Source organism: Ursus americanus, chromosome 20, assembly GCF_024610735.1.
Source record: "Ursus americanus isolate L20-20 chromosome 20, mUrsAme1.1.p, whole genome shotgun sequence".
In the NCBI taxonomy this organism is placed as follows: Eukaryota; Metazoa; Chordata; class Mammalia; order Carnivora; family Ursidae; genus Ursus; species Ursus americanus.
Window position 1 is genome coordinate 49,142,001 of NC_142146.1, and position 15,618 is coordinate 49,157,618.

Genomic DNA, 15,618 nt, shown 5'->3' on the forward strand with positions numbered 1-15,618 from the left:
ACATGCTGATCAATGTGACCTTCCTTTAACAAAATCATGAGCAACAGTTAACAATAAAGATTGGATAGTTTATTTATGAATGAAGCTAGTTAACCTTGTAACCAAGTCATTCATTTAAAAGAAGTAACAGAAGGTTGTCAGAAGACCAATTAACTGCAAAAAGCTCATTCGGTAATTAAAAAATCCAGTTAAGTACAGGCAGGAGTAGTCTTCTTGGTCACCTGATGTTCAATTTCATCTCCCTTACATGTTTTTAAAACAAGTGATTATTTGCCAAGGGACTAAACAACAACAGTACAACGAAACATTTTATATAATAAAGTCAAAATTTCAAGTAAATCACTTTAAGAAATAATCCATAAAAGCCATTTATCTTCTGTTCTCCTAAACACAAACACTGCACAGTTTTCATGTAGCATGAAATTCATGTTAAGTCTTTTATGCAATATTAATGAAATATGACCCCATTCCTAAGAGAAGGAATTCATATGTTAATAATGTATCCACTTTCTGAAATAGATTATTTATGTCATCCATCCAAAGAATTAATGTAAACAATAAGACATTAATCAGAGTCCAAGGAAGGTAAGTGAAGTCCTGGCACATGGTTGACCTAATTATTCAGAACCAAATGAGCTAAGTGAAGCCTTTGGATGGCAAGAGAAGAGCTGGAATGGAGATGGAGAGCTGAGCACACGTCAGCTTGAGTGTTGCCACATGGCGAACTGCCACTGGTGCTTTGCGAAGACGCCCCTTCTTTGAGGTGTGAAGGTCTTTTCATTTCCCTCATGTTTTTATGACAAATGTAGTATTAACTCATGGGTTTGGAGATTTTACTGAAGTACTTGTCCCCATATGATAATATCTAAGATACAATCCTTTAAAAAAAAAAAGTTTAATAAAATGAAAACAAAAAAAGAGCAGCTCTTCCAGTCAGTGGATCTCAGATGCTCTCCCCACTCATCAGGGAACTTGCTGGTCAGTCTGAGGAACAGTCAGGCCACTGTGGTGACTGTCACTCAGCCAGCATATAGGGCTTCCTGACGTGGAAAGGGGATTGGATTAAATGAATCAAAGTTTCTCTCTGTCTCAGAGTCCATGAGCCTAGAAACTTAAAAGACTAAAGACCAATACAAATTCCTGTTGTCTCAAATCTTTTTATTCCTTGGGGCACCTGGCTAACTCAGTAGTACATAGGACTCCTGATCTTGGGGTTGTGAGTTTGAGCCCCACGTTGGGTACAGAGATTACTAAAAATAAAATAAAATCTTTTTATTCCTACATATATGACCACTTTTGACCAAGTATCAAGTGAATTTGTTCTTGGACTTGAAGATGTAAGAAATGACACATTATTATTATTATTATTATTATTATTATTATTTTAGCAAATTAATTCAATCTCCAAGCTGCCACCCTAAGCAGGGAGGTTAGAAATTTAATTTCAGTAGTTTTCAGTGTCCTCCTTTTTAGGGTTGTATGGGAATCCAAAGACCCAGAAATTAGGGAATTAGCCCCCATCTGCAGCCTGCCGTGGTCACTGCTGATATCTCTGCAGTTCAGGGGCTCCATCTGAAATCAGGTAGCTCCATTTCCTTCTGGTGGTCATGGGCAAGGGCCTCAGGAACCACTGCTCTTGATGTTCAGGCTCCCCCACATGACACACTATCCTGTCAGAGGTCCCCCAGGGCCCTGCTCACAGTGTGAGGCATGTCTTTGTCATTCACACAACCCCCCATTACTGGGCCCCTCCTCAGCATTGGGGAGGCCTGTCTTCTCCATCTTAAGTGGACTAATAGATATAAATTCCCCAGCTCTGGCCCCCACCCCACCTCAACACCCCCATCCCAGGAAGATTCCTGTTATCTTTAGGACTTCTCTAGGAGTACTAAAAAAATACACACAAAAAAAGGTTTACATTCTCCCTGAAGGATAGGGGAGTTGTGATGTTGGGGATTGGGAGATAGTTGACTCGTAATGGTTGCCACATTAAGAAGTCAGGCTTTTAGAAATGAGGTATGGATCTGTCTTTCCTGGCATGGCGACAAGGAAAAGAAATGCTTGCTTTTTCTCATAGTTGGTCCACAGTAGCAAACACAAAAATGCTAAGCGGTGTTTTTCTTTATAAGGTCCTATCCCTCCTATACGTGTAATCACCATGACCAGGTCCTATCCCTCCTATACGTGTAATCACCATGACCAGCTGACAGACTCATTTATTCAGTATGTATGTACTGACTCCTACAGCATACAAAGCACTGTGCTAGGCTTTGTAGGGAGGGCGGCAGGGAGCAAGAGATAACAGTATTTTGCCCTCAGATTACAGTGTAGTGGCGATATCATGAAGTAAAGGAGAACAAATCATTGTGAACTGATAGGGCTACTACAGGTGAGAGAAACTAATTTGGACATTCTTTGAAGTAAGCCTCTGAGGAGGGATATTTAAGTAGGGGCATGAAGGCTGAGAAGGAGTAAATCCTGGAGTCGCTGGGCAGTAACTTTCCAGGGAGTGGGGTCCTACAGGAGCAGAATGCCCTGAAGAGGGAAAGAAATTGGCTGGTTTGATGAATGGAAAGTAGGTGTGTAGATGAGTCTCCTGAGAAGCAGGAAGAGAAACATACTATGAGGAGGCTGGGAAGGGGGGCCGGAGCCATTGGAACATTGGAGGCCATGGAGAGGAGCTGAATTTCATTCAACCCCTGGAAGGTTTTAAGTAAGGGAGTTAGGGGATTTGATTTAAACTTTAAGGATCATTCTGCTGTGTGGAGAATGGGTCACAGGAGATAAGACTGCAAAGATTTATACTTAGCACACCTGCCATGTAGGGAAATCTCAGTAATTAGAACGTATTCTCCTCTCACTTGCCTGGGGTCTTCCCACCACGCTCGTCTGTTTGCCTCCCTGACCTTCCTGCCAGCTCAAGGTGGGTGTGGTGGGATGGTCCTGGTGGGAGGAGAAGGGAAGAAGCTGGTTTGCAGTTGATGTGAAAATATCAGCTCTGCATCAATGTACTGACCTATCTCTCCCCTCAAATGCTGCTCGGTGCCGACAGTGGGTTGGACAGTGTTGTTCTTGCCCATTGGGGTCAGAGATAAGAAGACATTGACTTTTTGCCAACCCTTTCCAGTTACTCAGGCTGAATCCAGTTTCTAACATCTATGAAGTTCTTTTGGAAAAAAAAGAAAATAATGATCTTCCTTATTAGATCAAATCAACAAGTATCTATTTAAAGTCTATTATATTTAAGTTATTGTGTAAACCCTTCCAAGATGTAATGAAAAATCGTGTTTTATTTTTGACCAAACTCTTCTTATAATAACTGCAGTTCGGAATATGAACTATTCATTTATTTTACAACATGCATAGGGTGTTGATAAATTAACTCCCTGTGACAACCTTAAGATGCAGGAACTATTATATGCATTTTACAGAAAAGGAAACTGAAGCACAGAGACACTAAAGAAATACAACTCATAACCAGGATTCAAGCCATACAGTCTTCAAAATCTGCGTGCCTGTACTTTGTTACCTGTCCATTTAAAGATTCTGTTAATGAGTAGAACTTTTTTTTTTCCCTCTCAAGCTGTAAATTCCAAATTCCCTCTACAGGCCTACATCGAGAAATTCTATAGAGCTCCTACATGGCATGGGCCTAAGTATCAAATGCTGACGGTGACTTTTGTTTGTTTCACAGGATTATTGGGACTTTGCAGAACTCCCCTGAGTTTTCAGAGGCCTTTCACTGCCGCAAGAATTCATACATGAATCCAGAAAAGAAATGCCGAGTTTGGTGATCTTCAGAAAAAGCGCTGTGGCCCTCAGCTAGACTCGCCAACACCACAGAAATGGGGAACTCTGTTCACAGAGGTCACTGTAATTATATGGGGGCAGTCCGCAGAGATGACAGAACATCATATTAGAAATGAAGTTAGGTTCTTCTGGAAAAGGTGTGGAGAGAGGAGGGGGCTCTGGTGTCTATCACATCAATCACTTCTCACTGTGTAAATAATGCTTGATCTCTAAAGATATTACCATTCATTTCTGTTTCTCATATGATCTGCCAGTTTGATGTCGTCTCTTGAAGACTGTGTTAACCACTTGATGTAGACTGGGATTTCTAATCAAAGGGAGATTAAAGAGATTGAGCATACAGTTGGCTCCAGAAACACAATAGTGGCATGAGGGTTAAAAACACACTGCCTAACTCCTTATTTTTACTTTTATTTGCAACATTTTCGCACCTCCAAAACTCTTCCAAGAATTCTTATACATATTGGGGCCTTGGGACTTAATGTAATTTTAAACCGATTTTGCCAATCATCAGTCATTCACTCTGAGATCATTTTATGTTAAGCTACTCTTAGGGCTAAAATGAATGTCTGAAACTGTTTTTCATTGTACCCGCTTTCACGGATACTGAAATTCTTAAGGTTCCCTGCAATTTTTAAGCAATTTCTTGTTCTTTCTCTCTCTCAAAACTTGATCTTTTTAAGAGATTTGTAGTAATGTAAAAATAATAATTTTTATATTTAATTATTAACTACATTTATGACTGAGTAATTATTATTATAGATAATCATTGAGTATTGATGTTTCAGACAGAGATAAATAGTTACGGACCAAGATCTGTAAAGTGATGTACAGATGAAGATTTGAGACTTTTTAAACTTATCAATCATATTGATAAAAAGCTTTAAGCACAAACTCTGGGTTAAAAATTGCCATTGGACAGTCGTCTAAAGCAGGGTTTTCAAAATAAGCTCTGTCCCCGAGGTGGCTATGGTAAAAGCACAAACGGCGTCTATGTAGCTCTGCGTCTCCTTATCTTTTCAGGTTTGTCATCTGATGGAAATATTTTGTAATAAATTGGAATTGTGAGCCCATTCCTCACTAAGCCTCTTGTGCCGGCTGTCTAGCTTTGGAAAGTGCATTTCTGAGCATAAATGAGAGGCTTCCCCACCTCCGACAGACCTGCTTCTGAAATCTGAACTCGCATAGGGTTCTGGGAGGGGACTGCAGTCCCTCGTAGGAACTCATCTCTTGAGGCTTTTATCTTCTTCTCTTTCCCTGTCCTTTTGGCTAGTTTGGTTAATTTCGTTACTTGATTAATATTTTACAAAAGGGGTCTTTTCCTTATTTTTCCTAACAAAATGAAAATGAGGGCATTTTTTTCCTAACAAAAATGAAAACTAGGGAATTTCTATTCAAAATATGAGTGTTGGTTTTCTTGCTGCTTGAAAAATGCCCATTTACCTTTTTTAAAAAAAAGTTATGAAAATATCTACACAAAAGTTTCATTAAACGTAAGTGCACAGCTCAGTGAACTTTCTCCAACTAAACACAGCCCTGTAACCAGCACCTTTAAGAAACAAAACATTGCTGTGCCTTAGAAGCTCTACCCTTCTTCCAACCACCACTTCCCTCCTGCAAGGAGACTACTGTCCTGACTGCTAATGTCACACGTTAGGCTTCATCAGTTTGCACATATTCTTTTGTGTCCGGCTTCTTTCGCTCAGTGTTACATTTTGAGATTCATCTATATTGTTGCATTCGATTGTGGATCTTTCATTGTCATTACTCAATAATATCCTATGTGTGATGATAGTACAATTCATCCACCCCATTGGATAGGCACGTGAGAAACTTCCAGTTTGGGGCGGTTACAAATGGTGCAATTATGAGCATACATACTTGCATATTACCGTCTTTTTTTTTTTTTAAGATTTTATTTATTTATTCGACAGAGATAGAGACAGCCAGCGAGAGAGGGAACACAAGCAGGGGGAGTGGAAGAGGAAGAAGCAGGCTCATAGCGGAGGAGCCTGATGCGGGGCTCGATCCCAGAACGCCGGGATCACGCCCTGAGCCGAAGGCAGACGCTTAACCGCTGTGCCACCCAGGCGCCCCTATTACCATCTTTTTTAACTTGAGATTTTAATGAGCTCATTTCCACAAATATCTCGTCACGTTATTATAAATATTGAAAATATAGTTTTAAACTAGCCATGGATATCTTTTATCTTTTTCTTCTTATATCACTACCACCATTATTATGGATAATTCAGAGTACACTGATGGATGTATTTCCTTAAATACACTGAAAACACTTATCAGTCATATTGGTGGTTGGAGCGTTAGGAGCGTCCAGTTCTGAAGAGAAAAACTATCTTTGAATCATTTAATTTCTATCCTGTCAGAGCAGCTGAAAAGCAACTAGTACAGATTACAAAAAGACACTAGATTCCCCACTCTTTAAAATGTCAGACTCCCATCCTTATGGAAGGACTTGAGTGAAATGTTCTGGGGCGGGGGGAGAGAAACCTTTCTAATGCCTGGATCTCTTGTGTCTAAAAATATCAGATTTCCTGGGACTAAGGGATACACCCAGGTGAGAAGACCAATGCCTCCCCTCCCTCACACGTGAGGATATTACTAACTGTATATGGCATCATTGCTGAGTTGTCTGGGTCTCTCTCAACCACTCCCAATCTTTTGGAGTTGTTCCATCAGGTAAGGCCTATCTGTCGTCTCACACATAAATCCAATTTCACTATGGCTGAATCCTGGTCAAGGAAAGAGTTTAGAAGCTGAGACACTAAGGGTTGGGAGCCAATATAACTCAGGGATGAGGAGAGAAAGTTCTCATTGGTAAGGAATCCATGTGGGCATGAGGTGGAAAGGATGCTATCCTGGGAGAAGAGTCTTCTATTCTAGTCCTATTCTGCCATTAATGACAAGGTGACCTTGGGCATTCGATCCATTCTCTTGGGCCTTTGCTTTTCCCACCTGAAATAAAAGAAAATTAGATTGTATCAGTAGTTCTCACCAAGAGAAGGAGTATGTGTCCAGTACTTCTTTGCTTGTATTCTATCTCCCAGTGGAGAACCATTGCATAAGATAATTTCAGAACTCTCATGTAAATGCCTGAGTCCAGTTAGACCACATTGTAGTTCAAAGACAAGGACTAAAGTTTGATCTCGTTAGGGTCCATGCTGCTCTTACGAGTTTTCTCTAAAGCCTTTATTACTCCTGTTGTCACAGAGGTTATTCTCAAAGTAGAAGATAACGGTTAGTTTGGAAATGAGACTCACCGTATTAAAAATGGAAAATCAGAGTTTTATCAGTTCAAGTCTCAAAAATGGAAAATAAAAACAAACATTTTTCATAGTATTGCTTTTATGCCTATTCCCGCCTCCCCTATGTCTTGAAAAGTGTTTTCACCAAGTGGAGCTTTTGTCCCTGCAGTCTTACACTTCCTGCGGGCTTCAAATTGGGTCTTTAAAAAATGAACGATAGAAACTATTTCACCAATGTTTTCTTGCTTATACCACCCCCTTCTTCCAAAGATACCATGGTTTTCTGATCTGATTTCTTTGCAAAAGTTCAGTGCAGAGGTTGCCAAGTGTTACGGAGAGTCACAGGCACAAGCAGATGAAGGCTTAGGCAGAGGTGAAAGTTGTCTTTGTGCACCAGCCCTGAGCTGAAGGATTTGACTCGATTAATCAGGTGAGGAGAGGAGCCGCCTGTGACTTTTGTCAAAGTGGTACATGTATATTGCATTCTAATCTCTTCTCTAATGATATTGTCTTAATTTTAACTCCTTTGTATTTTGTATTTCCTCTAAAACAGTGAGAAATACTACTGTTACTTTCTACTTTGTAGCCAAACTTCTGTGCTTCTATTTCGTTGTTCGACAAAACAAATCCTCTAGGTTGTGCAAGAAAAGGTTGGCAGAAAAGTGAACATAGACTCTTGCCAGAAATAATGATGGGCTCGCAGCTTGAACAGTGCGGGAAGACCGGAAGTCTAGCAATTGTGACTAAGTTTTATATTTCTGAATTTCCTTTCCACCCAGAAACTAACGATAATTTTTTCAGGTATCAGGCATGTTAACATCTGATTCTACTCCTATAAATGCACTTGGTGTCATCTCTGATCTGATCATATCAAATTATAATGCATCCGAAAAGTTCAGTCTATATGCAGGAAGACAAAAATGGGGTCAAGTATAGTATCTGGATTATCTTTTTACTTTTGTGTAAATCTTTCAACACACATGCTGTCAATGCTCTATGTCTCCTGAAATATGGCATCAAAGATGCCAAGATGTTCATTGCAGCTCTACCTTTAATATCAAAGCAATAGGAAGGAAAAAACGAAATAGGAGAAAATGTTTAGATTTGTTCAAAGAAAATATGAAGAGGATGCAATGTTAGATATGCATTATGATTTCAATTATATTAAAATATTGCTGCATAAGAAAAAGAGTTGGAAGAATATATGCCAGAAATTAATAGGGAACATCTCTGAGTGGTAGTATTGGAGGTGATTCTTATTTCCTTTTTTCCTCTACATTTTAAATATTTTTATAAGGTGAAAACATTATACCTTAAAAGTCATCTAAAAAAATGTTACTTGGAAGAAAGGAGGAAATAAGGGAGAGAAGATGGAAGGGAGAGGAGTGAGGGGGAATTGCTCCCCAAAAAGAAACTGAATTCCTTTGAATTTAAGATGTGTTCATTTATTTAAGAAGCTATTCAGTTTGGTAAGCTCAGGCAACTTAGACCCAAGGAATCCAATGAAGTAGATTTTGGTCAGGAACCCCCTCCCCCCACAACAGGCCAGATCTGTTTCCCAAGGTGGCATTGACACACGCTGCTTGACACAGAGCAGGGGACTTTTCAGACCTTCCACTGACTGTGCTCAAAGTGGCTCACTGAGAACAAACCATGTGTTTCAGAGCTCTTTTGTCCTTTATTCCCCCTGAAAATGCTAACCTTGCCATTCTCTCCCACCAGGTCTCCCCCCCCCCCCATACAACACGCTAGCATTTACCAAATCCTGGCCAAGGTTAAGGTTACAGCCCATGACTGAAACAATAGCCAGTAAATTATACAGTGATTGGACCTCAATGCTCTACCCGATAGGCACCATGATTTACCTGGGGGTCAAATACTAAAATTTAGAGGTTGAACAAGGAGGAGGCAACAGGATACAGTGAATCCCAGATAACTCCCTGCTTACATGTGTTCCGTTTTAACTTTGGTCATAAATGAAGATCACACTCATGCCAGGTTAGCCAAAACTAGAGATTTTGTTGATCCAAAATACCAAACGTGGGGCATGTCTGAGTAATCAGGCCTTCTTTCCCTGTGCCTTCCTTACCGTTGCAGACTGCCTTTCTCCAAAAGAAAGCCATGATGGTCTGTCATGTCCAGGCTCAAAGATTCTCTGCTTCCTTCACAGGGGAAGGACAGGATCTAACTACAGTCCACGTTTAATATCCCAGAGAAAAACCCAGTGAAAATCCTAGAGAAAAAGCCCATTTTGGAAACATGTCTGCCCCAGTGGAAAGGGCATGGGGAAGTGGTGAGTTTGTAGAAATTATGACCACTGATCCCCTTACCCTATCCTCAGAGAAGGGTAGCTTTCCAAAAGAAAAGAAATCACCATTCCTAAGAGAGAAAGCAAAAGAAACAGATGTCTGAAACACTGCTAACACTAGATGCCTCTTTTTTTTTTTTTTTAAGATTTTATTTATTTATTGACAGAGAGACAGCCAGCCAGATAAGGAACACAGGCAGGGGGAGTGGGAGAGGAAGAAGCAGGCTCCCAGAAGAGGAGCCCGATGTGGGGCTCGATCCCAGAACGCCAGGACCACGCCCTGAGCCGAAGGCAGACGCTTAACCGCTGTGCCACCCAGGCGCCCCACACTAGATGCCTCTTAAATGCTTTACAAGACATCTCAGTTTGGATTACATTGTGCATATTAAATTTTGAATAAGTGTCAACTTTAATTTTGTGTAATCAAAATAGAGACCTGCATTTTAGTTAGATTTAATATTTAAGCAGACTGAAAGTCAATAAAAGGGTAGAAAAGTAGAGAAATAATCCTTATTATATATTGGGAGCAAGGTACATCATATAGCTTGTTTGTATAGTTTCCACTTAATGTAACTAACCTGTGAGGTAATGTCGGTACCCTGTTTTACAGATGGTAACTTTGAGTTTCACAGAGGTTAACTGTTTTGCCCAAAGTCACACAGGTAGTAAATGATTAGGCCAGGGACCAAACCAGGGTCTGTGGAAGTCCAAAATCTACATAAATTTACTCTCCAAGCTCTCTGTATCACTATAAAATGCATTCCAGCCCATCAGAATAAACTCATTTGTAGCTAATCATTCCCAAACACACCCTTTAAGAAAAATTAATGAAAATAATGTAATTTCCAAGTACCTCTATGGCTTTACAGAAGCCATTGTGATTTTTAAAAAACCATGAAGTATTTTGAAGTTAAATCAGTAGATACTTCAAGAACGTCTGCTGTGTTCGAGGTACCGTATTAGAAACAAAAATAAAAATAACTAGAAAAGAAGAACAAGACGAAGTAATAGGCACATTTTCACACATAAAAAGGCCTATTAGATTATTTTTACTGGGCCCACTAGAAGATAAGGCCTATTAGATTATCTTTTACTGGGCCCACTAGAAGATAAAAATAAATGAAAACAGCTGGCCTTTTAATATAGTAGAGACATCAAAAATGTACACAGATTAATGCAGCTGAATGTGTGATGTGCCAAGAGATACAAGAAAACAAACATTGAGAATTCAGAAAAATTTTCTTTCCTAGCATGCCAGGCATTCTGGAAGAAGTAACACTTACGTTGCACTTGATAATATGGGTGGAATTTTGGCAATTGGAGAAGGAGGCAAGGAAATACATTGGCTAAGTGTATTTCATATAGAAAATTGGCCAACAAAAGAGTAAGAAGTCCACACTAACACTAGCAAAGACAGACACTGCTAAGGGGAATACGTGCTGTGGGACTGTTGACACAGCTATCCATCGTTCACCGTTGGCTTTTTGACATGTTGGTAAGCATTTCTTGAAAGAAAAGCTTCCCTTATTTATTCGGATATCTTATGCTATTTTCAAAGGTTATTCGTCATCACTCCACTTGGAAAGAAGTCGTGTGCATTTCTTGCATTTGCTAGAAGCTGGGAGATGAGGATATTATCCCCATTCCTGGAAACTTGGAATCCTATTCTTATTCCAGTCCTGTTGCTAAATCACTACATTTAGCAAATAACTATTTCTCTGCATTTCCATTGTCTAAGAGTTAAAATCAGAGTTAAGATCAAAGCCTTTTCAAAACCAGAAGGCAGGCAGATGGAATATTTTGCAAACCAAACTCCTTGGAGATGATGAAAGATATCATCATGCAGAGGAACTAGGGCGCAATGTTACGGAAAAATCTGAATCCAGAGAGAGCCAGATAGACCCAGGGACGCACAAGGTCAAAGCAAAGATCAGCCAAATGGCTACACGGCAAGCATTTGGCTCCTCTACGCCTCAATTTCCTCCTCTTCAAAATGGTCATAATCACACGCACCTCTCCGGGAAGGATACTATACGGGTCGCCAGCAAATGCGGCATTGAAACTTAATACCTTGAAGGTTACCTCTGACTTCTTGACACTAATGAATTCTGTGGGTCTTTAAAAACATGAGGGCTTTTAGCTAAAAGAGTAGAATTTTGTTTTTTCTTTTGGCCGTGTTGTTTTTCATGTTGCTGTAGGTGAGTCGTTTACTTGGTCCTTTTAAATCCTTTCCTTCGCTGGACATTCTTGAAACAGAAAAGTCACAAAACGTGCAAACGTTAAGTAGCAGAGGATTTCTTCAAAAGTAAAGAGCAAAAGCAAGAACACACTCAAAACAGAATTGAAGATTTGAGTGAGACGATAATTTGGGGGAAAACAATTTAGGCAAGTCATCTTCACTTTGCTCAGAAAGTGGCATTGGCCCAGAGACCTTGGGGAAGCTATTTAACTCCTTTGAAACTTTGTTTGCTCCGAAGTTAAGTGAAAAAGTGTAAATGCATTTTTGTCCCCAAAGATGTCCACATCCTAATTCCTAGAACCTGTGAATATGTGAGGGTACGGGGCAAAGGGGAGTTAAGTTTGCAAGAGGAATGAAGGTTGTTGCTCACCTGCCTTCCGAGGGTAAGATTATCCTGGGTTCTCCGGGGAGGCCCAATGAGATCACAAGGGTCCTTAAAAAATGAAAACAGGCAACAAAGGCCAGAGTGAAGCCATATGAGTTCCACCCAGCTGTGGCTGACTTTGAAGGTGGAGGAAGAGGGTCATAAGTGAAAAGATGCAGTCAGCTTCTAGAAGGTGGAAAGAGCAAGGGAACAGACTCCCCTCTAGAGCCTTCAGAAGGAACACAACCCTGTTGACACCTTTCTTTTGGCCCAAGGAGACCCCGTCAGATTTCTGCCCTTCAGAACTGTAAAATAATAGATTTGTGTCATTTTCAACCACAAACAAATTGTGGTAATTCGTTACAGCAGCTATAGAAAATACATGATATAAATAAATATTCATTATACAATACTTCAGAATTATTTAAATGTTTTGAAAATTATGCTAAGCTCAGATATTATCTTCTAATGGCAAAATATATGCAACTATAGAAAATCAAAGAATACTTACTATTATCTGTTATTAGGTAGTGAAGTATATGGTATGACATCAATCTGAAATAACTAGATATGAATTTTCATTATTCTCAACTACTACGAAGTCATAAGTGATTCACTCACGCAAAGACTAAAACACTGGTCTTTACAAAATAAACATAATTCATCTTACAGAGATTAGGTATTTGACACTTAACAAGCCTTGCCTATCACCCACCTTTCATCTCAGCATGCAAACTAATTAACTACCAACAGGACCTTCCCTGTATAAGCACTAATATGTCAGGAAAATATTTATGGTTTTATCCACTAAAGTAGCTAAAATAGAAATTGTTTAGGCAAAGCTTTGAGAAAACAGAAACCTAGAACCATGGAAATACTAATCATAAAGCAGCCTTGAGATTTTACTGCAGCTGGCATATTGCATTTTCCTGAAAGGTTATTTATAGGTATTATTTTTACCTTAGGGCAAGCTAATGAATTGCTGTGTTCTCAGGAACTTCTGCACTTAAGCCTCGGGAGTATGTATGTCATAAAAAAGACACATTGCCCCAGTGCTCAAACATTTAAAATAAAGAGATAGTCACACTGGCAAGTGCAGGCTGTCCTTGGTAGCAACACCGAGAATGTTCCTGATTTCTCAACGTACAACACCTATAAGTTCCATATGTACATTGTTGGGGCTTCCTCATTCTTGCTGAGTTCTGTAGATAGAAAAATGAATGAACAAAGCCCAGCCTGTGGTATGTGAGAGCCAGCTATGACCAGCTGATGAGAGCTGATTTTTAACGTTTTTGAATTTTGCGAGCCAGTCAATATCATTTTGGAAGCTTGAGATCAGCCAACGTTGCAAATCAGGCTTTGCTGGTTGGTTGATTGATTTTTCCCAGATATCCAGCTGTTCATCATTTACCAGCACTCTACTGGTCATGACCAAAGGCAACTTGAAATCTAGTAAGTGAAACCAAGGTGGCCTTCTGAAGTAACACAATCTGGGGGACTTCTTATATGTCTTAGATATAACAGATTTGTGTATTTGTAACTTTTCTCACAGACGGTTCTAATTTTCTCATGCTAACATGTCACAGTTTTCCAGTCGATGAATGTAAGGTGTTTTGAGAAAGGGGTAAACATGAATATTCTGATTCACGCAATGGCAGCATGTGGGCTAATGCTAACTTGGGGAGGTTAAATGAAGTCAGAATAACTATGATATAGGATTTAGTCATGGTGGAAATGATAAAGGAGTTCAAATGACGAAACTACATCCACTTGTAATCATTAGCAAAGGCTTCAGTAAGATGCATCGTTAAGGTAGGTTTTAAAGATGGACATATTTTTCAAAAGATTTTATTTATTCATTTGAGAGAGAGAAAAAGAGCATGAGAGGGGTGTGGGGGGCAGGAGAACAGCAGAGGGAGAGGGAGAAGCAGACTCCCCTCTTAGCAGAAAGCCCCTTGCGGGGCTGGATCCCAGGACCTGGAGATCTCCACCTGAGCTGAAGGCAGATGCTTAACCATCTGAGCCACCCAGACATCCCAAGATGGACATATTTTTAAAGGGAAATTAGCAAGGCAAGAATTCCAAGAGAAGAGAACAACTTGGGTCAAAGCTGATAAACGGGACAGTTCTTCAAAGAGGCAATGGGGTTGTCTAAAATTAACCAGAGGAAAATTCACTTCTCAAAGTAGTTTGGGGCCAAACTGTGGGGATCTAGAATTCCAGACTAAAAAGTTTACATGTTCTAAGTGCATTTGAAATTTAAAGCCTGGTTCTCTATCAAGAAAAAGGGGATTGTGCTCATGTGACACCAGACACCTAGTAAACAACATGAGAATTCGTGTCTGTTTCCTTCACCACTGTACCTTTTGGGCTTGGTACAGCATCCAGCACATTGTAGCGCTCAAATTCTTTTCTGTTTGAAGACCATGAGCGGAGTTTATGTCATTGTACTTAATCCTTCCACCACCAAACACCCCTGTCAAAATATTTTCAGTATATTCCAACTAAGCCAACCTCAAACCATTTTTGGAGTCATTTAAAAAAGTGACTTATATATCCTTTCCTTTGGTAAGACATTTTGCTAGATTAAAATTACTAGGTCACGTGATGTGATGAGCAGTGAGTGTTATATGCAACTAATGACTCATTGAACACTACATCATGTGCTATATGTTGGCTAATTGAATTTAAATTAAAAAAATGAAAATAAATGAAAATAAAATTAACAGGTTAAAATTAAGAGGTAAGACTAGTGCTAAGCAGACGTAATTAGAATAAAAAATTGTGACAGAAGACTAGAACAAGGGAGACTTGCTTATTAGTGTGGTTCTCATTCTGTTTTGGAACCTTGAATCAGAAGTAGCCAATGGTAGTCAAAGGGAGGTCAAGGCAATACAAAAGAAACAGAGTTGAATAGAATAGGGGGGAGGGGGGCGCCTGGGTGGCTCAGTCGTTAAGCATCTGCCTTTCAGCTCAGGTCATGATCTGAGGGTCCTGGGATTGAGCCCCACATCTGGCTCCCTGCTCAGTTACTCTCTTTCTCCTTCTCCCTCTGCCTGCTGCTCTGCCTGCTTGTGCTCTCTCTCTCTCTCTCTCTCTGTGTCAAATAAATAAAATCTTAAAAAAATAATAAAAATAAAAAGCTGAAAGATTAAAAAAAGAAAAAAGAATGGGGGAAGGGTATTTTAGTGAAGTGGCCCATTTAATTTCAGCCTCAGGATCACCTGTGCCCTGAAGAGAAAGTGAGCCGGGCTGGAGCCCCTCCCTCTTCTGGGAATCAGGGCAAATCAGTGACAAGTCCGAGGGCACTGAGGCAGCAGGGCTTGGAGCTCTGTTAGATAGGGCCGCGAGCACTAGATGCAATAAATCAAGAACAGGAACTATTTGTATAAAGCAGGGAGAGACGGGAGAGAAAGTGTCACGGCCAACGTCTCCAGTTTCCCTTTGTCTTAATTTCCATTCATTATGGAGGAACACATTCCTGATCTTCTCAACTTCCTCCCAAATATTTCTGAGAGTCCTATGAGGACCACACTCATGTTCCATGTCAAACCAAGTCCAGCACGCTTGACCACTCGAGAATTCCCTCCTCTCTGGCCCCAGTTTTCTGCAAAAAGTTTTCTGATGCCAG

The 15,618-nt window shown here is 40.0% G+C and overlaps 1 protein-coding gene across 6 annotated transcripts in view; it reads left to right on the top strand.

The window, feature by feature from the left end:
• MME (membrane metalloendopeptidase) overlaps positions 1–4,883 on the top strand; it is a 96,516-nt gene extending 91,633 nt beyond the window's left edge. For 5 of the 6 annotated variants that reach the window (XM_045812206.2, XM_045812233.2, XM_045812223.2 and 2 more), the window contains exon 23: positions 3,695–4,883. In XM_045812206.2, coding sequence (XP_045668162.2) covers positions 3,695–3,794 — 100 coding nt within the window. In that variant the 3' untranslated portion in view covers positions 3,795–4,883. Of the gene's footprint in view, positions 1–3,431; positions 3,535–3,694 lie in introns of those variants that run through there. The other variant, XM_087870299.1, reaches the window with a different exon arrangement.
• The last annotated feature ends 10,735 nt before the right edge of the window (positions 4,884–15,618 follow it).